This window comes from Gossypium arboreum, chromosome 3, assembly GCF_025698485.1.
Source record: "Gossypium arboreum isolate Shixiya-1 chromosome 3, ASM2569848v2, whole genome shotgun sequence".
NCBI lineage: Eukaryota > Viridiplantae > Streptophyta > Magnoliopsida > Malvales > Malvaceae > Gossypium > Gossypium arboreum.
The window spans coordinates 2,622,362-2,646,789 of record NC_069072.1 but is presented as its reverse complement, the minus strand read 5'-3'; the positions used below and the strand labels follow the sequence as shown (position 1 = coordinate 2,646,789).

General features: G+C 28.3%; 3 protein-coding genes across 5 annotated transcripts; 1 reads left to right on the top strand and 2 right to left on the bottom strand.

Annotated features, from left to right (window-relative positions):
- The first annotated feature begins 152 nt into the window (after nucleotides 1-152).
- Nucleotides 153-1,110, top strand: LOC108474612 (stress enhanced protein 1, chloroplastic). The gene is made up of 4 exons (XM_017776592.2): nucleotides 153-323; nucleotides 404-508; nucleotides 596-780; nucleotides 871-1,110. The coding sequence occupies exons 1-4, from the start codon at nucleotides 278-280 to the stop codon at nucleotides 976-978; spliced, it is 444 nt and encodes a 147-aa protein (XP_017632081.1). The 5' UTR covers nucleotides 153-277; the 3' UTR covers nucleotides 979-1,110.
- A 56-nt stretch (nucleotides 1,111-1,166) lies between these two features.
- Nucleotides 1,167-2,885, bottom strand: LOC108474611 (uncharacterized). 2 transcript variants are annotated; one of them, XM_017776591.2, is made up of 5 exons: nucleotides 2,714-2,885; nucleotides 2,545-2,603; nucleotides 2,382-2,431; nucleotides 1,653-1,783; nucleotides 1,167-1,558 (listed from the first exon to the last, which is right to left on the bottom strand). In XM_017776591.2, the coding sequence occupies exons 1-5, from the start codon at nucleotides 2,731-2,733 to the stop codon at nucleotides 1,354-1,356; spliced, it is 465 nt and encodes a 154-aa protein (XP_017632080.1). In that variant the 5' UTR covers nucleotides 2,734-2,885; the 3' UTR covers nucleotides 1,167-1,353. The 2 variants fall into 2 exon arrangements, with proteins under 2 accessions (XP_017632080.1, XP_017632079.1); XM_017776590.2 differs by having other exon boundaries at nucleotides 1,653-1,786; nucleotides 2,714-2,884.
- A 7,296-nt stretch (nucleotides 2,886-10,181) lies between these two features.
- Nucleotides 10,182-12,102, bottom strand: LOC108474802 (cyclin-D3-3). 2 transcript variants are annotated; one of them, XM_053025505.1, is made up of 4 exons: nucleotides 11,248-12,102; nucleotides 10,968-11,169; nucleotides 10,749-10,879; nucleotides 10,182-10,660 (listed from the first exon to the last, which is right to left on the bottom strand). In XM_053025505.1, the coding sequence occupies exons 1-4, from the start codon at nucleotides 11,713-11,715 to the stop codon at nucleotides 10,313-10,315; spliced, it is 1,149 nt and encodes a 382-aa protein (XP_052881465.1). In that variant the 5' UTR covers nucleotides 11,716-12,102; the 3' UTR covers nucleotides 10,182-10,312. The 2 variants fall into 2 exon arrangements, with proteins under 2 accessions (XP_052881465.1, XP_017632312.1); XM_017776823.2 differs by having other exon boundaries at nucleotides 10,182-10,666; nucleotides 11,248-12,101.
- Nucleotides 12,103-24,428: the final 12,326 nt, after the last annotated feature.

Sequence of the window (24,428 nt, the reverse complement as noted above, 5' to 3'; positions counted from 1 at the left end):
AACTACCAGTAGTATTCAATTAAACTGCTTTTAAGTTTATGAACCAATTTAAAATCTGATTCGTAGTCTGAGGACTTTTGATAAATTAACCCTTACATAAAATTTTAGAAAGTAATATTTATTAAGATATAAAGACAGGACACGTGGTTTGCTTCCATGTCTCAAATATGTCTGGTCCTCTTCCAACTAGCGTAATGTCCAGAAAAGATTAGATTAGAAAGGCCGGCCGCCAATCTCCTCAAAACAACAAAAATCAAATTCAGAGCTTCCTCCAAACATGGTCTTAGCTCAAGTCTCAGCTTCCCTTTCTCTTACCGTTCATGGTACTGTCTCTCAAATTCTTCGTCTCTTTCATATTTTTGCTTTATTTTAATAACCCATCTCATTACAATTTTCTTTGCAGATGTCTCCCCTATCATCTCTCCAAAAACAACCCACAAACTTTCTCGTGTACCCATTTCCAGTTTTTCAGGAACTGGTTCCATTTTTGCCACTGGTTCCCCTTTCTGTAAGCGAATTCTGTTCTGCTATGTTATACCCTTTTTTTCCTTTCATTACAAATGAACCATTTTATGTTTTTTTTTTTTTTTTGTAGTGATAAGGAAATCATTTAACCAAAGGAAACCTGTATGTAAAGCAACAACATTTACCATTAAATGTGAGCAAAGCACCAAGGGGGGTAGCACCAACAGTTTGGATGTATGGCTTGGCAGGCTTGCTATGGTTGGTTTTGCAGTAGCCATTACTGTTGAAATATCCACTGGCAAAGGACTCTTGGAGGTACCCACTACCCCCATTGTGCCCATTTTTTGTTTCTGGTTTATTTTTTTTATGTTTAAAACATGTTATTTTCAATTTGGTCCTTTGCAGAATTTTGGCCTTACAACACCTTTGCCTACAGTGGCCTTAGCAGTGACTGCGTTGGTTGGTGTTTTGACAGCTATTTTCATCTTTCAATCAGCCTCTAAAAGTTCTTAAGATTTATATGTTTAATGCTGTGTTCTTTTTTTGGTTCACTGAATGTTCTTCAATTGTCTTTGTCATCAATAGGATAAGCTTAACATTGTATAAGAAATTCAACTTTTGAATGAATGCCTTTCATTTTCAGCACTGTTTCAGCCACAAACATAATGATAGAATATAGATACGAAGTTGCAATGAAATGGTTTTCACCAAAATTTTCATTTTGCATTTCGATATTTCGGTCGATAAAGAGACAAGATGACATTGTTAACAAAAAAGGGGAATGGTGAACTACACATTATACCTCATGAAGGGTTCAATTGGCTTAAAAAGCTTTCAATGAGGAGAAGATATACGAACAAAATGCTAACTTTCGGAAAGTCAATGTACTTAGATATCCATGGATTGTTGACTGGACAAAGCCTTTGACTTTTTACTCTTTTTCTTCCTCCCACCATTCTGGTTCTTCTTTTTCTTCGGTTTCTCGTCTAAAGCAGGTTGTGTGTTCTGTAAGTGTTGATGAATGGCAGCTAGTGGATCGGCTTGGAAAGCAGGATGCTCGAGAACTGCACTCAATTGATTTCCCTCTTTCAATCTGATACGAATTCATTCACTAAAATCAGTTAATTATTACGAGAGATAACCGAACATTATAACAAAAGACAGAATCACAAAACCAACGGACGCACATTAATTGCTGCCTAGATTTGCAGTTGAGCTTGAAATCATTGGCTCTAGGAGCTTTCAACTCTGGGAGAAACTCCGAGAGAGCAGAGAGGTCATATGCTTTCAGTTTCTTCTGTCGGCTTCGAAGCTTCTTCTTCTGATCATAAACAAGCTCATTAGCAAACACGCTAAACCGCTGAACATAGAGAATAGATCTTCGTATTATTTGACCAACCAAACCCCACCCCAAATCCACATTTAGCAGTTGCTCCAACAGACATACAGCGGTACCGTACAAAGCTCGTTAGAATTCCGAAATATTCTTTATCTAGTCTTCCATTGTCTAATTTTCAAGAACTTACAATAACAAAGGATTCATTATTCTACTACTGATTATCAAAACCAACTGTTAGTAATCTTACATCCCAATCATTCATACTATCATCTATATGGTCAGATTCTATTTCCGAATGCTAATGAAGTCGATAATCACGGGTATCAGTAAAGAAACCAGCCATATCAGATAAGTTATATATCCGAAATCCCAAACTACATATAACATAATTGACATAAATAGACGCAGATATAGGCAAAAATGGAAAAATCATGGCATAAAAAGACTTTGCCATAAAATTCCAGCATTGAACCCTAAACCCAAAATAAGAATACATATATATTTGCATATCACTCGATAATGGTAACATAAATCATTAAATTTAAAGTGTTTTTCAAGTAAAGAAGATTCTTATCACCTTTGTAATGTCCTTCTTGGCAGTCAATGAAGCAACAGTATCTCTAACCTCTGCATATATATATATATATATATATATATAAAACAAATAGTTATTGAAACTTTAAAACATCACAGAAAAATTTAACTAAAAGTTAATTTCTGAGTTTGAACTTTGAACTCACTGGCATAGAACTGGACCTTCTTATCGAACTTTTTATCTGCTTTAGAAGAAGAATCTGGTCTGCCAAAAAAATTACACGAAATTCATAAAAAATTGCAGAATCCCAAGTTTCTAACATTAATCAAGAAAGTAAATTTACACTGAAAAAAAAATCAAAACAAAACACCCACCGGGAGCTTGGTTTCCCCATTTTTGAATAAATTCAGAGGTTTTAACTTTGAAGGGACGAACCAAAGTTAGGGTTTTTAGGATTTTGATTATTGAAGCACAACCTGAACTAGAGAAGTATCTCAAAACGAAAAACGCTCAGCCTGCAACGAAACCCATTTATTTTAGCTTTGTTTATAGGGTTCAGGCCTTCTTTACATGCCCAGGAAAAATTAGGGTTTTTACTGCTTATGGGCCATTAATCTGCACAAAACTTTGATTGGGCAAAATGTGTGGGCTTTGACTTTCTTTTATTTTTATTTTAAAAAGTGTTCACTAACATTTATTTTGATAATTGTTTTATTTCAATATATATAAATATTAATATATTTATATTTTTTTTTTTTATTTTTAAACTGTAAAATAAGTTGAGGTCAAAAAACTTAAAAGCTCAAATTCAATTTAACGTGGGATGAGTTGTTCGATTGATGAACTCGACTAATGAACATTTCTAATCTCGAGTTAATGTGCTTCTTGTTATCGATTCAATGTTATTTTTATTTTCATCAAAACTAATCATACCAATCATGAAAAAAAAAAAAACTTAGACTAAAAATCTTTATTTTTGTACTGTTGTGGGTCAATAAGGATTTTGACATATTAACTAATTGAGAAATAGTTGGCAATGAACTACTAACAGACTGTGAAACTGACTTAAATGATGTTTCTGCAAATTTATTACAGTAAAGACAGCAAAGGACACATCAATCATAAGTGAAAAAAGAAAAAATGAAAATTCTTCTGGAAATTTAACCAAGCAGAATGGAGTTTACTACACTTCTTCACCATGTTCCAAGGAGAAGTTCATTCAATAGCCTTTTTACTGCATTTGTTACCATTCATAACTAAAACGAGCATAGTTAGGTTACTGGCATGGCCCGTACACCCATCCGGTTCTTACATTGTTTGTGTTATGTCACACCCCCACTATGAACAATCTTTTAAACTAGAAGTTAAAAAGAGTGGAGTTGCGTATTGAGTATTAATTCGATTGATGTGTTTATTATTATAATGTAGGAGGATATGAATTTGAATATATTGAAGCACATTATTTTCCTATTTATAGATTGAAAAAGGATTATGAGTAGTTCTAGACACCGTACTCAAAAAGAATAAATATGATCAGAACAAATAATGACATTGTTAAAAAAAGAATATTTAAAGAGTGGAGTTACTCTAACCAAATTAAGTTGTATTTTTATTTAATCTATAATTGATTTTAATTTTTATGAGGTAAAAATAATTTTAAGATATTATATAAAAGATTAATTTTAGAAATTCTATGAAAGAGTTAGGTAAAAATATCATGAGGGCCATTGTATTAGGATTCAAATTACATTTTAGCTCGTTTATTCAAAAAAGGGGCAAATTAATCTCTATATGTTAGATTAAAGAATAAACTGGTCATTCTATTAAAAATTTCATTCATTTTTACTATTAAAAATTGGTTCTTGTATATCAGCATGAGGTACACATAGCACGTTAAGCGTTACTGTCTGATTATTCTATCAGTCACACCAGTTTTTAAAAGTACAAATAGAAGAAATTTTTAACAAAAAAGATTAATTTGTTATTTGATCTAACGTACAGGGACTAATTTATTTATTTTTAATAGAGAGAACAAAATACAATTTGACTCCTAATACAAGAGCCTTTATAGTACTTTTATTGTAAGAGTTATTAAATTTTTATTACTTAGCAAAATTAATACTTTTAAAATATTTACTAAAAAATAAAATTTTATAAAATAATATCCAAAACTCATACATTTTTAAAATAAAGTTCGAAAATCCAAAAAAACCTAAGAACCAAATCGAATAATCATAAAGAATATAAAAACTTTAAAAAACAAATCAGATGGAACCGAACTCACCTCTAACTTTCAACCCAATACCAATTTTGTTCTTCTTTTAATATTTTGATTAGATTATTGGTCTCAATCTTTGTCTTCCCATACTGTCAATAAAAACCCCATGTTCCTAGTTCACCTAAAAGCAAATATTATCTACAAAAAGAGAGGGAATGGGTCTAAAACATATCACAAACATGGTTTGATTATAATTTTATATCAGAAAGATGACTTTTGGGGTTCAATAACAAAAAGGACCCAAAAAAAAAAAACCTAATAGTACAAGACCATGTTTGAAAAAACCAGCTTGATTATGGTCTGGGGGTCACCTTAAGACTGCCAAAAGATACTCAAATCTTTGTCTGAAAACCAGACATGGTAACAATGGGAGGGGGACAGCCTAGTTTCAAAGATTTTGGTACACTAGCTGACCTCAAAAAAACTGCAAACTTGTCCTTTTTCTCTGGCCATTTAAAAGGGACTGTTGAGGCCCAAAACCAAAAGCCTATTCTACAAGACTACAACATCTTATTACAAAGAAATTTCACCACTTTGACAACAGAAAAAAACTGTAATAAAAAAACACAACATAATCCATTCTTGAGCCTCCTTTGAATGAGCTGTGATACCATATGAAATTTTTTACCTCATAATTACAATAAATAATTTTATTATCTCTATTATTTTTAATTTTATTAAAAATAAACGCATCGTTTACCCAATCAAAATTTTAATACTATTTTAAGCTTTAACCTTCTAAGTACCTCCACCCCAGCAGTCTCATCACAGCCATAACCTTGTTCTTCACCATTATTTCTGCATTCTATGCTTGTGGTCTCCCTCTAAATTTAAATATCATTCTACTTTTAAATGTGTTGGTGCTCGTAATTTAAATCTTTTATTTCGTAAATTAAGGTTATATTCAATGAAAGAGTAAAAAGTATTATAGAGGTAATTATATTAAGAGTTATATTGTATTTTCTTCTCTTCATTTAAAAATAAGTAAATTAATCTTTATCGTCAGATTAAATAGTAAACTGGTCATTTTGTTAAAAATTCATTAATTTCTACTATTAAAATTAATCTTTGTACATCAATATGAGGTACACATGCATGGGTAGCACTAGAGATAAGCCCCCCTAAATTAGGAAATAACATTTTTCCCATTCAAAGGTCAAATTGCACTTTGATCTCAAAATGATAAAATTTTAATTTAATCTTTTAAAATTATAAATATAAGTTAATATAATGATGAATTTACATTTTAATTTTCATAAAAATACATAACTTAATTCTAACCTCAAAAAATAAATTCAAGCTTTACCCTTGTACATGTGACACATAATGTGTAATTGTCTGATTATTTTATCAATTACACTAATTTTCAACAATAAAATTATTAATTTGCTATTTATTCTAACATATATAAACTAATTTAGTCATTTTTAAATAAAAATATAAAATACAATTTAACTTATCGTACAAAAACTTCCATTATATTTTTATCTCGATACGGATTAATGGTGGTTCCAATTATTCTTTAAGACGTGGTTGTCTTAAAGGTGGACAAACATTTTCAAGTGATGAAGAACAAGAAATGTATGGGTCAGTTTATTTTTGTATGTTAGATATGGGTTTTTCTTTTCCTTTAATTGATGAGAAAAGTCAAGCTCACCGATGAGCTGCTCCACAGCTTTTTACGAGTTTTGCAAATAGTCCTCTTGCTCAGGCATCAGGTCCTTCCTCCTCTGTATTAAGAACAACAATAAATCAGATTTGAAAATGGAAAAAAAAATAGTGACTTTGAGGATGAATTGAAAGGATTAAATCACCATTTAACTATAAACTACATCCAATTTTTTTTTTGGTAAATTAATCCAACGTCACTCGACTTTAAAAAGTTAAAAAATGGTTATTAAATTGTTTGAAAATTTTTATTTAAGTCATCGAAATGTTAAAATTGTTGTTGTACGGCCTTCTCTGTTCACACAGTCTGCACTAATTGGAAGCTCTTATTCCCTTTTCATTTTAAAATTCAATTTTTTTTTCATGAAACAAATTTAAACGTCACGAATCTGCGAACTAAAATGCAAACGACTTTCATTTCTAATCTTCGACACTGACCATCAAATTGACTTGGATCTAAAGTATGTTATTTTACTCGTCGATGCGTATTGACTCATCATACTGATTATGAAATTGTTGCTTGGAACTCAATACCCAAACTTTTTAAAAAGAAACTTAACAACTCAGTGACTTAAATATTCTTTTTTAATAATTTAAAAAAATTGAAGAAGATAAGGTTAAATTACATGTGCTTAGTTTGCAATCTTGGCATTTCATGTAGATAGTGACCACTGCCCAAACATTGGATGCCCTATTGGATGGAAGTATCCTACATAAACTATTTAATATAAGGGATGTAACAAGAATTGACTTGGCACAATTATTTGATTCAAAGTTATTTGACAGTGTGGTTTTAAATTGAGAGATCCATTTCTGATTTCTTTTGGGGCCATTGCTGCCACAAAAGGGCTCCATCCCCTTGTCCCCTTGAAGATTTATAGTCATTATAGATTTTGAGACAAATATTGTGAATAGAAAAAAAAATGGTTAAAAGAACCTTACTCTCATTCAAACCAGGGGTAGTAGAGGTCTTGGCCTCCTTTGACTAAATGGGTAAATTGGTTTCAATTTTGGTCTTTTTAGTTTTTGATTAAAATAGAAAAATTATAATTTTAATCATTTTGAAAAATTAATAATTTAATTTAAGCATTTTTTTAATGATAACGTCTAAAGTGAGATTTTATTATAGTGGGATCTCATGGGATTTGTTTTAAATTAGCGATTGTGGATAAATGACAGAAATGAGGAGACATAGAACATGTTAAATCGGTTATCAAATACATTGTTTTCCTGTGGAAATTAGATTCTCCCATTTTTTAGTGTTGAAATCGATTGAATTGGTTAAAAGATAAACTCGCGTTTCGCAATACAAATCTTACATGACATGATCAATGATGGATTTTTTTTTCTCCCTTTTCACTTCAACTATTGATTTAAAAAGGATTTCATGAGTTCCACTGTAATGAGATCTTCAAATAGGCACCATTGATAAAACACGTCATTTTACTATAAGTTTAATAAGTTTGTTAATGTTATGTTCAATTACTGTATTGATTAGATAGTGGAAGGGAAATGAAAAACAGAGAAAGTAAAGAGAGATTTGCACATGGTCATTTGTTAATACAATTCAGAAACAATCCTACTCTACGAAGCCTCAATCAGTAAATGATTCTTATTCAACAATCTTTCATATCACCTATTGATTCAAACCTAATCTACCCTTACACAAAGAAATAATTCTAGCCCTAATATTAACTCCAATCACTCATCCCAAAAACTTAAGGTTCAATCTCTCAAAAAAAAAACCTACTAGAGTGTGAAATTAGCATAACACTCCCTTAAATCGGTACCCCTTCTGTGCGAATTGGCATTACTATTTATAAGCTTAATATAATAGTCTATTCCATTACCATAGTCCAATATAAACTATTCTTCTTCAAAAAATAATCAGGATAAATAAAGTAGAATTAATCTCCTTAAAATTAGTCATGATATATGCCTTCGAGATCGAAAATTTTCTCACCAAAAACCCTAGTCGGATTCAACCTCTCCCACATACTCAAACTATTCATATATACAACCTCTTTAATTTCAACTTTGAACACTAGAATGAAAATGTCCAAGAAACCATTTACTTATTAAAACAACATCCAATAAAACTCACGTAAAGAAAGACAACATATAAATATACTCAAACTCTCTTGTGTCTCTAACAACCACCATTTTGAATATAAAAATTTTAACTTTGGCCTCTCAAATTTTATAATTTTTTTATCTCTACCCTTAAACAAGATTTTTAACTTTAGGAGAGAGATATAAGTCTTACATGGCAGAAAACAATTGTGAGGGAGTCAATAAAGGTGGAATATTTTCCCATGATTCATGTTGAATTTTATGTTGTTGGGAAAAAAAGAAGGTTGGGGATCAATGATCATAACATTTTGGTAAGTGGTTTTGGGTCAAAAAGTACACTTAATACATGGAATAAGGTAAAGTAGGGTAATAAAAAAAAAGTAACCCAAATATTCATTTTATTTTATTTTTTAAAATTTTAAGTTATTTTCTTTTTCTGTAAAAAAAAAAAAAGTTGGAATAGGGACCCATAAACCCCTATAGTCATCTCTTTTGTTGTATTTTAACCTTTACAGCTGTAAGCAAGAAATATATAATATATGTATAGATAAAATAGAATAAACCAATAAATAAATGACGAAGAATTGGAATTTTATTAAATTTCAGAAGTTAAACAAGCAATTACAACATGTGGGGCTTTGTATTCTCAATGCTATGATATAATTCTTTTGTCAGCATGTATATTATTAGTAATCTTATATAATATTTTAATTTTTAATATCAAAATAAAGTAGCGGGTCGAGTCTTAACTCAATTGTTATAGGTATTATTGTCAATGTAAGAAAACGTGAGTTCGATCTTCCTATTTATGGGTTAGAGAGAAGCTATGAGTAGTTCTAAGCATTGTATTTTAACGAAATACAAATTTAAGAATCAAATTAGAAGAAATTGTCTAATTCCGAAACTAAAGTGAATAAAAATTTTAAGGGATCATATTAAAAAAATAACAAAACTCAAGGACTAAATGTTGCTTTATCCCAAATACAATCTCCTAACACGTGAAAAAAGCAAAAGAAATTGTTCTTCACCTTTCTAAAGAGATTAGATACTGTCCTTTTATTTATTCTTATTTTAAATAAAATAGATTCTACTTTTTAAAAAATTATTAAAATTTTAGGCATGCTGATTTAAAATTTTAATTAAAATATGCAAATTAGCAACAAAAAAAAAAAAAAAGGAAAAAGGTAAAGGAAGAAGAACATTGAAATGATTTATTTTTTGGTTTTTATCCTTAAATTAATAAAATATTAACTTTGTCATTTTATTTAAATAAATTTTCATACTTTATTATATCAAAATAAATTCTTAACAATTAAATTTGCACACAAATAAAAAGATAAAACTTATTTAACTATAAAATATACTAAAAAATTATTTAAAAATTAATAAAATAGTTTGTGATTTTATTTTAATATAATGGTGGGTTAAATAGGAGTTTAGTCTAATCTAATTAAGTAAAGGATAAGCAAAGAGAAGATTCTACCGGATCAAATAAAAGTTAGGTGGAAACATCCTATAATTATTTTTTAATTTTTTATTTTATATTAAATTTGATATCAATTAATATTTAATAAAAATTAACATTTACAATTAGAAATTGATTTAATAATAAGTTTAAAGCGATTTAAATCCACTGTTAATTTTTCGATCCAATTAATTTGATCTGTATTTGATTGTGTATTATTATAATTTATTTTATTATAATTATCCAATCTAATAAATATATATCCATAATAATTAAAAAAAGGGTACGCTTTGAAAAGACAATTGCAGAAGAAGAAAAAAATAGAGGACCAGACTGCATACATTCTTCAATGCAACCCTTCTGTTTTTGGTCTAATTTTCCGCCAGTCTTCACTTCCATTGCTTTGATAATAATTATAAATATAAGGGACCATTCTTGCAATTAAAACATAGTAATAAATATGGAATTTCCTTTTTTGGACAGTGGGGATTAAGAAGGGCTACCATTGGCAACAATGTCAACGAACACGCGGTTCAATGATGTCAAACGCATCCCTCGTTCTTGACCTCTTCTCTTCTTAAACGGTGGCTCAGGCGACGACGAAACCGACGGCGCCGCTGATGAAGGCGGTTGCCCCACAACCCAAGACTCATTCGAGCTATCGCTGCTGAAATCAACATCAATCACCCCACTAGGACTACCAGGAACCGTCTCAAGCTTCCTCTCATGGTGGTTATGGCGAGCAAGTGTCCGACCAAAAAAAGAACCATTACATGCATTGTTTTGGTTTTGGGGTCCTGTCGATAAATCAAGAATCAGCTTGTAACAGTCATTTACCTGTTCCTGTTCCAAAAAAACATAGATTCAATAATGTTTTTATTTTAATGAGTTTTATAAACTACATTAACAATTACAAAATACAAACCTTGTTTTTTTTAAGAACATTCAGAAGTTGGTTCTGGTAGTCAACTGGGTTAAAAATCTCAACTTGGTCTATAACGTGCATCATTGTTGCTGTAGCCAATACAGAGGGAAGATACCGCACAGATCTTGAATCTATGAACAAAGAAACATAATTTAGACCAAATGATGAGAAACAAGACAGAAAAGGGTATCTTTTTTTTTTGTCCTGTTTGAGACTTACCAGAGATTACACAAAGGAGAAGATGTTCACACCTCTTAAGAAACTCCCAATGAAGATGTGTTTTTAATCCGAGCCTTTTTATGATATGATCAAGGAATGAAAGTGGAGTAATTGGATGCATTTTCCATTTCAATGTTGAAAGAACCAAAAGTTCCATTCTTTGAATGGTTTTAGCTTCAAAAACATATTTTGTCCCTTCAACCTATAAAAAAAACCAAAACATGTCATTGTGTTTCCAAATGAAACATACATACATATATACATACAGATACACACATACTTGTAAGTCCAGAAGAAGAGGGACATGGGTTTCTTCAACTTTAGCAGCCAAAGAGAGACAAGTAACAGCAACAAGGTGAGTCATCCATGGTTTATCTCTTTGAAAACAGAAACTACTTAAAAACCTATCAAGATAATTAACAGAAAGCATCGCCGTGAGAGTGGCGAACCCATAATGAGCATTGACTTTAAGCATCCACTCCACCGCCTCACGACGGACCTCACGGTGGACCGTTGTCAAAAACTTATCTGTACTTTCCACATTTTCAGGACCAAGATGAACCAACTCCATTTCTTTTGAAAACAACGAAACAAGCTCCTCATCTTCCCAAAACAAATCAATGTCTCCGACATTGTTACAGCCACTTAAAGAACTCCCTTCTTCTAAAACTTCATCCTCTTCACAGTAAAGACCATCGAGTAAGAAAGAAGGGTAAGTTTCTTCTTGTTCATGTTGTTGAATTGCCATATTCTAAAGAAGAAGAAGAGGGGTTCTTTTTTTTTTTTTTTTTTTTAGTCCCTCTTACTTTTAAGTCATTATACAAAACGAAACATCCATAAAGAAAAGGTAATAGAGAGAGAGACTCATATCTCTCTTTTTTTTTCTTTTTTTTTTTTTTTGTTGGTGCTGAGAATGTATGTATACAAGCAACAGGCTTTTTAATTAGGGGGAAGTCTTGAAGCTTAAAAAAGAGTGGTTTGTAGAGTGGCTAATAGCTATAGATGGGATGGGGATTTGAAGGGGAAAAAAGTAAAAGGCAGAGATGGGAGGGAAAGGGAAAAAAAAGAGGGGGAAGAGAAGGGGATTGATATCAGAGTGGGTTTCACGCTTGTCCTTTTTTGTTCTATCAATAAATATTATTTTGTATGCTTCTGAAATTGTGAATCGTCAATTTTCATGCCTTTTTTTTTTTCAATTTCATACATATATATATATTAGATTATATTATATTATGAAAATCAAATTGGATGGTTTAGTTGAATTGGGAATCGGTTTGATATATCGATTCAAAAAAAGGTTAAAACGATTTTGAACTAAATTGAGTAAACTGTTTGCAGCAAGTTGAATTGATTTTTTATTTTATTTTGATGAATTGTTAAAATTTTATTTAATTAAAATTAGACCGACCAATGAAATCAATGATCTAATTAGTTCAACTATTAATTTGATGAGGTTTTAATTAAAGCGGTAAATTTGAAGTTTTAAAAATCATAATAAATTTTGGTGTTTAGGAATTTTATAGATTTTATATAAAAATGTAAAAGGATAATATTATTATAAAAATATTTATTATTTTGAAAAAATTGTTATTTTCTTATTAAATTTGTGTTTAATTAACTCATGACACTAATTCAATTGAGTTTTAATATAATATCAATATATAAGTTGGTTTTTTTTTGTCGAGTGATAAAAAATTGATTCTCTCTAAGCGTGATTTTAAGTGTTGTGAATAAAGAAACAATATTGAATGAGTTTCGCCTTCGTTTAAAGGTTCGACCCTATTCAATTTCAAAGTTTGATATCCTTTAAGTAAGATCTCGAGTTAAATTTTACAAATAGAGACTAAGGCTGAAAAAGAGATTAAGAAAACTGAATCAAACAAATGTATTCAGTTCGATTAAAATTTTGTATTGTTAGTTAGATTTTAAAAATAGGTGTTGTCACCTAAATTGAACAATTCAATTCAATCAAACTAAATGGAAAATGAAAACTCTAATCCTGTTTGACGCACACAAGAATAGTAAGGGACTTAAGAATTTGACGCACTCAAATTTAAATTTTATCTAAATATGAATAATGAAAACACCCTCAAAATATATTTATTATTATGTGTTTTTGGGGTTTTGGGAAGAAAAGTCTATGGTGGTGGTTTCGGTGTAAAGTAAAATGGTTGGGCGGGGCAGAAGGTAAACGGGGCGGCACACACACCAAGCTCAAACCTGAAATCCTCCATGAAAATTACTCTTCTTATTCTGCCCACCAATATAAAATTATGCACTGTGCTTTTACCATTCATTCTTCCATGATAAAAGTAAAAAGAGAAAATACAAAGAGAAAGAGAGAGTTTGGAACTTTGCAATATTAAAAATATTTAGATTTCTAAGTGGGTGACAGTCAATTACTTAGAGATGATAATTTAATTTACATCATCAAACATTTATTTTAATGATGATTAATGCATATAAACTCTTACTTAAAAACGTTTAGATTTTATTATTTGAGTTTTAGTTTAATTGGTATGGACATTGTTATCGTGAAGATGTGGGTTCGAGTACGTTTAAGCGCATTATCCTTCTATTTATGAGTTGAGTAAGGGTTATAAGTAGTTCTAGGCATTGCATCGAAAAGAACAAATATAAACCGAACTTATAATAAGATTATTAAAAAAAAAATTAGAATTTTTTTTTTTTGAAATTTGTGATGTGTTAACCAATTGAAATACATGAAAATATTAGATTAGTTAAAGATAATTGTTGGTAAAAGACATTATATTTTTTTAAGAGAATGAGGTACACGTGGCTAGTTATTTTGTAAGTTACGCTAATTTTTAACAATAGAAATAGATGAAATTTTTAATAGAAATGACCATTTTGCAGTTTAATCTAATGTACAATGATTAATTTTCTCACTTTTAAATAGAGGGGGACAAAATGCAATTTAACTTGTAACATAGAACCTTCATGATACTTTTACCGATAATTGTTACGTTGAATGGTAAGAAATTTAATTTATTTATTTTAAATGTCGTGAGTTTTGCTTCGTTGATAGGTATGCAACAAGACGAGGGGAAGATTGATGTTGTCAAATCTACCATCTCTCGGCAGTTGGCATACTATACAGTTTGCCTACCACCTGTTTCACTCCATGGTGGTTGTGTAATTTTAAAAACTACTACTACTTATATAAATGTTGAATGTATTCATTCTCGCCTCACCTTACCTCGTTTTGATTTAATTTTTGCTAGTTATTTATAATATTTTCAACCAAAGTTAAACATATTTTTCTATAAAAAAATTTAAACATGAAGCATATGAGTTTTCTTTTCTTTGTAACACGATTTTACATTTTTAATAACTATATATAACTGTAAAACGATATTTTTATATAGTGCGGTAAAATAAGGTGTGGCAAGCAATTCCCATAATTGCTCTATAATCATTGTCCAAAAATAAGTCTGATCAATTCAAAATCTATGGGGCGGTTTGGGTTTTGTTATCCCTATTTGTGAATAAGAGAGAACAATTCTGAGAGAACTTCCCTCGTATTTAAGGGTCCAATAAACTTGACTCTAAATTTAGTTTGAGGTTGATGTAACTATTGAATATCAATTTTATGAATTTAATTATTCTGGCTAAAATGATTGTTTGAATTTTATTTAAAAAAAAAACTCTTCCAAACTCGTCGTATTGACATGAACTTTACATTTAAACTATACAAATTATCAAATTTAGGAAATTTTGAAAATTTGGCACGTGATTGGTTATATCCCTTTTTTAATATAATATCTAAAATTAGCTAGAGTTACTCTCAAACTTATAAATAAGAGTATAATGCATTTCAATTTATTCCAACTCATATTTTTCTGTATTGATAATAAAATTTATACCAATTAAGTTAATATTCAATCAGCAAATTACTATGATATTTAGAAAATAATAATAGTTACATAGAAATTTTCAATGTTTTAAGTTTTATCATATCTAAAGTCAAAGTTTGCTTTATATTATTATACTTGATCATAGGGAACATATGGGAAGACAAATGTAGGTCGATTGTCCATTCTGTTTAGACTTTAGAGCTGCTGAGCAGTTATTTACCTGTCAAACGTTGTTTTTCTTTTTTAAATATTTTTATATTTTAATTTAAGTTTTATTGTTAATGTTCGAGATTTGTGATTATCCCTTTTAATGATATCGTTTTTTAAATTTAAACTTGTGTTTTTTTCCTAGAAACAGATATTGGTAGATTCATTAACATTCGATAATTATATTGGGTTTCCATTAAATTTGGAATTGAGTGTCAAATCCTTAAATAAAAGAAAAACTCACACAACATTATTTTCTCCATCTAATGAACTCAAATTTGAACTTTATTTAAATTATATCAATTTCTTACCAATTGATATGATATAATTCAAATATTTAAAGTGTAAACTATGTCATGAATCACTAAATTATGGATAAATTTTAGTTAAATGATCAAAAATATCCTTTCAAAAACTTTAGTAATCAATTTGTAATTTTTTAATTAAATGATCAAACGGAAATTTATTTATAATTTAATGACTAATGATAATTTACTCGTATTTAAAACTTAAAATTTACTGAAAATTTAAATGAAAAAAAGGACAGATTTGACTAATTTCTCGAATCTCAATAGAAGTGGAAAAGGTAAAAAGTAAAAAGAATAAAGAGTGAAGAACAAGATTTTACATAGAAATTACCATTAGTCATTGGAGTACAAGGTAAGGTAACTCTCCAAAGTTATTTTACTTTTTTTACTCAAAAGGTAAATTTGGAAATGAATAGAAACATGATAGGTCCCAATCAAAGTTAATAAAGATTCTGAAATAGAAATAGAATTCTAGTTGGAGTGATTTGAATGAACCAATGAGGTTTTAATTGATGATTCAATAAATGTTTAAATAAATCCCGTATATCAATTTGGTAATTAGAGTGTTTATTACCTTCAATGTAACTTGAGTTTAAATTATACTACTTGTATTGTTATTATGATTTTACCCTCCTTTTAATTGAAAAAAATTTATATACATTAAAAAAATTAACAACTTCCCTACTTCTCAACCCACATTTCCTAGGAAGTAGGACACTCTCTACTAAATCAAATAACTACTACAAATCAAATAACAACTATTTGACTATTTTTTATGTTGGTAGTTTATAGTTTTGATTAATCTCACATTGATGAGAAATGAATAGTTAAAAGATGTTATTTTAACCGATTTAGTCTTAGTTCGGTTAGTATTGGTATTGCTGTTAATGCAGGAGGATGTGGGTTTAAGTACGTTGAAGCGCATTATCTTCTTATTTAAGAATTAAGGAGAGACTACGGTAATTTTAAGCATTGTATAAAAAATAGCAAATATTATAAAAACCAATAACAAGAATAATGTTGAAAAAATGGCTAGTTTTGTATAGAACGTCAAGAAATTGGCTATTGCTATGTTGATTTGTTGGTAATTAAGGAGTAATGTCACAAAGTTAAGTGTGGGACGTCACAACATTGAACTCGAAAAAATGTCAAGAGAAATATTGTTTATCATGTCTTTTTCATTGCTTATATAATAAGCACTTACTGAAATTGCCTTCTATGACTCCATTTTGTTGTTTTACGACTCAGGGTAAACCATAAAAACAATAAATTATGTTTAGTTAAGTTTACATTTTAGTTATTAAACTTTAATTTGTTATAAATTTTAGTTATTAAACTTTAATTTGTTATAAAACAATTATTAAAGCTATCGATTTATAACATTTTGATCATTGTGTCGTTACCTAATATTAAGAGTGTGATAGAAATTACACGTGATAAAAATTTAACTATTAACTACTGAAATGGATGTCATTTCTTTAAAAATTTAAGGTTATTATTATTATTGCGAGTCCCACCATTTCTTCCTTTCTTTTTATCTTTTCCTTTTTCCTTCGCATTTACTCTTCTCTCTTTCCCACGTTTCTTTAAAATTTCCTTTTCTTTTTCATTTATTTTTTTTGGTGAATTTCTTTTATTTTCCATTCCCTATTATCTTCTTATTCCAATCAAACCTACCACAAGAATTTACAAATTGTAATTATAAGGAATTTTAATTTTCTAAACGTGTTTGACTGATGGAATTTAATTATATCGTATTTTCTTATGTCATGTTTAGTAATATAAATTATAATTACATAACTATATAAATTTTAAATTTTAAAAATATTAATTATTATAATAATTATCAATAATAATTGAAAAAATTCTTTAATTAGTAAAAGAAATTATTTAATAATACAATTACTAATAAAATAATTACTCTATCATTTCATATTTGTCGAGTTATTTTCTCTCTAACATTAATCATATATGAACTCCTTGTTATCGTCCGCTTTTCCTTAACCGGATATAAAATAATTAATAATAAATAATATGCAATTTAGTTAATTATTTAGTAGGTCAAATTATATAAGAAATTAATATCTATTGTTAATAAAAATTTTAGACTATTTAAACGAAATTAGTAAAATAGTATATGATTATATTTTAAAATATATATATATTCTAAAATTTTATTGTATAAAATAATTTTTAAACTTAAATCATGTATGAGTAAGTTTGGAAAGCACAGGATAATTAGATCCGAGTGTAATTATTTATAATTATCTGCATAATTACTTAAAATCTCATCCTTAAGTTAGTAGAATTCACTAATTATAGTAATTATCCAAACATGTCATAGAAACACAAAAATGCAATTACAAGTAATTTCATTGAAATTCAAATACTAAGGGCATATTTGAAAAACCACTTAGTTATCATATTTGAGTGTAATTACTTATAATTACACAGTTGTGACATGTTTGAGTAGTCATTATAATTAATAGGTCCTGTTGAATGGAGCCTAATCGGAGTACCCTAATTACACTCTCCAATTCTTATGGAGAGGGTGAGAATTTAAGTAATTATAAGTTTAATTATAAACAACTACATTTTTCGGTTACCTTATGACTTTACAAACATATTCGTAGATATTTAAGTTTAAAAAGTTATTTTGTACCATAATAATATTATTTTAATTTTAGAAATTTTAAAAATTTATGGACGAAAGATTATTTCCTAAAATAATTAACTTAATTACGTAATATATGATATAAAGTTGGTATGAGATAGTTACATTTTGCTTATTATTTTTAATTTTGTTAATTTATTTGATTTATTATTTTAATATAATTATTTTTAGAAGAAGAAGTCGGAATAAACTCAATAAACTTTGCATGGCAATCATCATGCATGCATGATATCAAATTACACCAACAAAAATTAAGATGGAATCCATAAACGTGGCTGCTAGCCAAAATCCAACTCAATTTCTCAAAGTAAAATATATAATAATAATAATAATAATAATAATAATAATAATAATAATAATAATAATAATAATAAAGTAATGATGTAATACATTTTTCTATAATCATCAATATTAAAATGTATTCATAATTCAAGTTACCAAAACTAAATAATAAATTCAAAAAAATAATTTATTTTTAAAAATTAATATTTATTGAGAGGGGACTGATTTTTTTAAAATAAGCTTGCGAAGTGCCGGTTGCTGGAATCTGATATATCCTTTAATGGGTTGGTTTTTTTTCGGTAGGAGATTTTGTCTCTTTAACTTTACCGAGAGTCTGACTGTTTGCTAGGGTACTTTGTGAATCTTCCACCAACACTATTTCAAATTGCTTGAAGTCTAAGTCTTCAATGAGTTGTGCTTGAGGTAGACAATATAACTACATTCGAGTTGATTCAAGATGACTCAGTTGAGTTCTACCATTTTATTGTGGTATGAGCCATTAAGGAAATTATTCAACGGCCTTGGATGATTAGAGTGACACATGTATTCAAAGAGATTAATCGAGTAGCCAATAGACTGACAGTAATGGCATTTTCAAGGTCTCTAGGCATATATAACTATATGTAATCCTCGGATAAAATTCTTTAAAAACTATAATGATTGCTCTGGAATAATCTGACTATACCTAATTTAGTTATAATTTTATCATTTTTCATGTATAAAAAGACAAATAAATTGTATAATATAGAATGTGGGTCGAAATATTTGGTGGATGATATAGTATGAGAACTAACGTTGAAAAATGAGAGCCATCATTAAATCCACCACGTTGCATGAAAAGAAGCAAATTACGCATAACAAAAAAGAGAAGTAATAATAATAATGTTAGATTTGGTACGTACCAAAATTAGATCAGCTAATTAAACTGTTTATTATTCCCTAATTGATGTGCCAACACCCCTTACAATTCAGTTAATCAAACAGGTAATTAGGTGGCTGCTACTAAATCATTCACTTTCCATGTTTTTTTCCCCCAAAAGATTGATTTGATTTTCTTTTTAAAGTTAATTAGAACCAAATCTTTTAAAAAATTTCAAAACATTAAAGTAGAGATGAAGAATTCCTGATATATTTGTTCAATCAAATTTTAGATAAAATATCTTATAAAATTTTGTAATTCGTTAAATAATTGCGAGTTTTTTTTAAGTTTATGAAGTGTCATCCGTTTAGAGTTAATGAATCCCTCGATATATTTGGTATTGTCATCAAAAGAAGCCTTTAACTCTCAACTCTGTCAAGAGCTTGAGTACTTGAATAGACATTCATGTCAACAATATATATAGGTTCTAATCATATATGCTCTTTTTGAGACAACGTCTAGAACTACTCATAGTCCCTTCTTAACCCATAAATAGAATGATAATGCATTTTAGTGCACTCGAACCCACGTCCTTCTACATTGGAAACAATGCCTATGCAAATAAGCTAATACTTAATCAGCTACACCATTAAATATTTAATCTTAAATTAATCGACAACAAATGTAAAATGACATCACAATGTTCAATTTCATCACTACAATAATTAATTTCATCATCGTCATTGTTTTTAATCTCATCAATGTTAATCTCCTTTCCATCCAAATCAACTTTAAAAAAAAAAGTTAAATAGTGAAAATATCTTAGTTTTGATATCATATTAAATATTTGAGTTTCTAAATTAGTTTTCAAAACTTAAAAAAAATCTAATTACATCCCAAATTATCAATGTTATATTAGTAAAGTCCTTTTGTTACTAAAATTATTAATTTAAACGTCATATCTCAAGTGAATATAATTTAAAATGTAAATTTTAAATAAAAATAAATATTTTCGATTTTGAAGTTTTCAAAACTTTTTCAGAAGTTTTATTGTTTTCTTTTTTCGAGTTTACTTAATTTTTATTTTTATTTTTTAAAAAGTTTTATTTTAAAGTATAGTACATAAGATTTGGTGTTTCATTTAACGTTAAATTAATGATTTTAATAATAAAAACTTGATTAATATAATATCGATAATTTAAGAATTTAATTAAAATATATTAAAATTATGACTTTAATAAAATATAGAAATGTAAAGTCTTGTGTTTTGGGAATACACAAAGACTAAGACTTGATAAAACGAGGAGAAAAGCACTTGTCAACTGCTCAATAACACTTTTCAGTAAGTAGGTTTTTTTTGTTTGGTTGTCTTTGTTACCATCGCACTAGAATATTGAAACAATAGGGAGAGTGTGTGTATGTATATATATATATATGAGACTAAGGTTTCAAATTTCAATTTCAATTTCAATTTCGAATATATTTTTTAAAATCAGTCAATAACACTAAACATACCTTTAAAATTGTGAACTACAAGAATTTAGAGAAAAACCAAACCAACCGAACAACCATGTCTTTCAACGGCCAGAGCTTGACATCCTTGACTTAATGAACTCATTAATGAAACCAGCCCCAACCACTGTTTTGAAATGAAGTGGAAAAAAATGGGAGTTGTGGAACTACTTCTTGTCTCCCACTGTTTTTCGTTGTGCACATCCAATTAAATTCAGAGTTAAATTGAGTCATATTTTTAAATCGGGTGGGAGAAAATTCTTTTAACGTTTATTTCTTCATTCACAAAACTCGAGCAAGTTAACGTTATATGTGTTTTGTTTAAACTTAATATTTTTTACCCACCTACTGGACACAGTTTTGGAAGATTTTCAAAGTTTTTCTTTTTTTAATATGGTTGGCTGTGAGTACTGGTTTGACAAAATAAGTTATAATTACCAATAGGGTAAATATATTTAAGTTGATTAAATTATTAGTAAATTTATGTTTTGTTTATTTAATTTTAAAAAAGTTACAAAATTATTATTAAATTATTTAAAATTTTTTATTTAAGTTATTGAATTGTTAAAATCGCTATTGTATAGCCTTTTTTTTCGCACTACCTACCCTAATTGAGAGCTCTTTTTTCCCATTTCTTTTATAGTTTACTTTTTCTTTCATGAAATAGCTTATAGCTTTAAACATAAAAAATCTGTTAACTAAAATCCAAACAGCTTTCTTCTCTAATCCCTAACAATGACTATCATATTGACTTAAATCTAATATATGTTCATCCACCATATCAATTCCCGATTCATCACTTGAAGTTCACTAGTTAAATTTAAAAAAAAAACTTAATTACTCAATAACTTAAATAAAAACTTTCGGATAGCTCAAAATTATTTTATAACTTTTAAAATTAAATAATAAAACATAAATTTACTAATAATTTATTCAATAATTCTTTACCCACCCAAATACCTATTCACTATCACAATGGTCACAGTTTTGGAAGATTTCAAGGTTTTTTTTAACAATCTGGTTGGCTATGAGTACAGGCTGGTTTGACAAAACAAGTCATAATTACAATAATCAATGAAAAAATATAAAATTAACACACACATAAATATATTCCAGGAAGTACAAAGTGGGAACGGATTATTATATTATGCATGGAGCTGGTGAAACAACTGTTTCATGTTAGGAAAAAAAAAAGTCATGATTAAAGGGTAAAAACACAAAAATCATTAGTTAAAACAACCAACAAAGAAGAATATTGTAAAATTTTGGACATAAATCAAGCTAGTTCGTAGCTGTTTTTGTCCTTGTAAAGACAAAAGATGATTACCATGAAAAATTCCTTCAAAAAACAGACAGAATTTTAATCAAATCCAGTAGGTGAAACATGTGTGCAAAATCATTAAGATTCATATAGTAGGCAAATGATTATGATATGTGACACATTACAAATTTAGGACATGTTTATTATTTTACAAAGAAGGTCTAGATCATGTTATTTTTACAAATGATTATATATGACATTACAACATAGGATTCATCTAATATGTTTATGCATGCATTCAACATCAAAGCACATTGCAGTTTGTGCTGCAAGAACTGGGACCAAAAAAAGAAGAAGAAATCACCATTTCCCATACAAGAATGCCATTGTTTTCAGGTTATGGTCCTTCAATTGGAACCGTTTTGTAAAAATGTTACTTTATGAGCTACCCAATCAATTTCAGCTCATAGGTTTTTATTAGGGGAATTTGATTTTTCCAAGGAAATGTTTTTGAAGTGTTGGCGTTTGTTGAGGGTTGATAAATCCCGTCACTAGATTTGGTATCTAGTTGGGAGTGCTCATACTCGATTTTATTTTTGGACTTTATCTTCTAACTTTGCCGAGAGTTGCACCAGCTTCATGGAGGGGAAGTGCCTTCACCCATTATGCAAATCCAGAATTTGAGCTTTAGTGGAATTTGAACCTATGCCATATAATTAAGGCGAGATTAAGTGGTACTCAAGTTACTTGTTTAACTCCTATATAGCTAACGGGCCCTCGAGCCCAACAATGGGCTGGAATGCCCAAGGGCGAATCTATAGGTCTGAGTAGACCTTCTCATGGGTTGGCCACTTGCCTAGGCTTGAAGGTCCACTTGTAAAACGGGAAGGTTTGGACAAAATACGAGGCTCAAAAAATAGGATTGGGTAAAATTTAATGCACGTTTTCTATATGGGTCGGGCCTTGGGCAAGATACATTGGCCAAAGCTTGCACGAATATATTATGTTATAAAAATATTATATTAATTAATATGTTAAATAATAATTTATATTTATATTTATGTTAAATCAAGAATCAAATAACAATTAAACCCACTACCCAAAACCTTAAAAAAAATATTTACCCAACTAAATAACCCAACCAAAAATATAAAAGTTTAAAAATTATATTTAATATAATAAATATTTATTTGTGTTTTAATATAATAAAACATTTATTATATTTACGGTAGTGTTTTTAATATAAATACTTTTTAATGTGTTAGAAAACTTTTGTTTTAGTTTTTTAGTGCATTATATTTTAAAAAAATATTGTTAAATGAAAAACAATCTAAAAAGAATCAAATATGGGCAGAGTGAGTCAATCTCAAATTTACCTTTCATGTATAATTTTAATATTTATGCATTTTGAATTTAGATATCCATTATTCAAATTGCTTTACTTTTACAGATGATAGACTTATATTTTTGAATTAATTATTAGCTTTCCTTTTCATTTTTTTATTTTAAATCATTTTCGACTTGCTAAATTCAATTATTTGATGGATTCAAACATTAACCAAATAATTCAATTTATTTGAATTTAGGTTTTTTAGTATTACGTGGAAATAAAAAGTTACGATAATATCATCCATATGATAATATTTTATCGTATAAAAATTTAAAATAAAAAAATTTAAGTTAATAAATTCAACAATTATCATTTTAAAATTTAAATTTTAAAAATAAAAAATTAAATTAAATTAAATTAGAATATAGAAATTACTAAGGGTGTTCAAATGGTTAATCGAACTGAACTAATATGAACTAAATTAACTGAATTTTTAATCATTTAACAATTAATCGAACTGAAATTTTTAAAAAATTAATTGAACCGAAATATTTCAGTTAATTCAATCAGTTAATCGAAATTTATATTTTTTGTTAAAACAAGTATAAATAATATAAAAATGATTTGATAATGTTCATTTGACCAAATTATTTGAATTAAAACTACATATAATTTGTATTACTAATTATTAAGTTTGGTTAATTCAGTTACCCAATTTCGAGCGAATTAACTAATAATTGAACTTTCAAAAAATTATTAACCGACCTCCAACCAAATTAAATCAATCCAGTTGATTAATTCAGTTTTAACCAAAATTTCAACATCCTAAAAATTACCCGTGGATCCATGATACAACAACTAATAAGGGAAGTAAGGTTTTTTTTTCTCCTTAACATGGTAAAAAAAGAAGAAGAGTAGATTACACACTTGGTCACTCAATGTTTATAAGTTTTCATTTTAAGCACCAAAAATAAAAAAGTTAGTAATTTTAGGATTGCCATTACATACTTATATTATTTTAGTCACCCACTGTTAATTTGCCATTAAATATATTTATTTTAGTTACCCAACTTTAGAAATTTTTTTCAAAAATAAAACTTGAGTTTTTACAATGAATTAAGATATTCAACTATTAAGATGAAACCCAAAA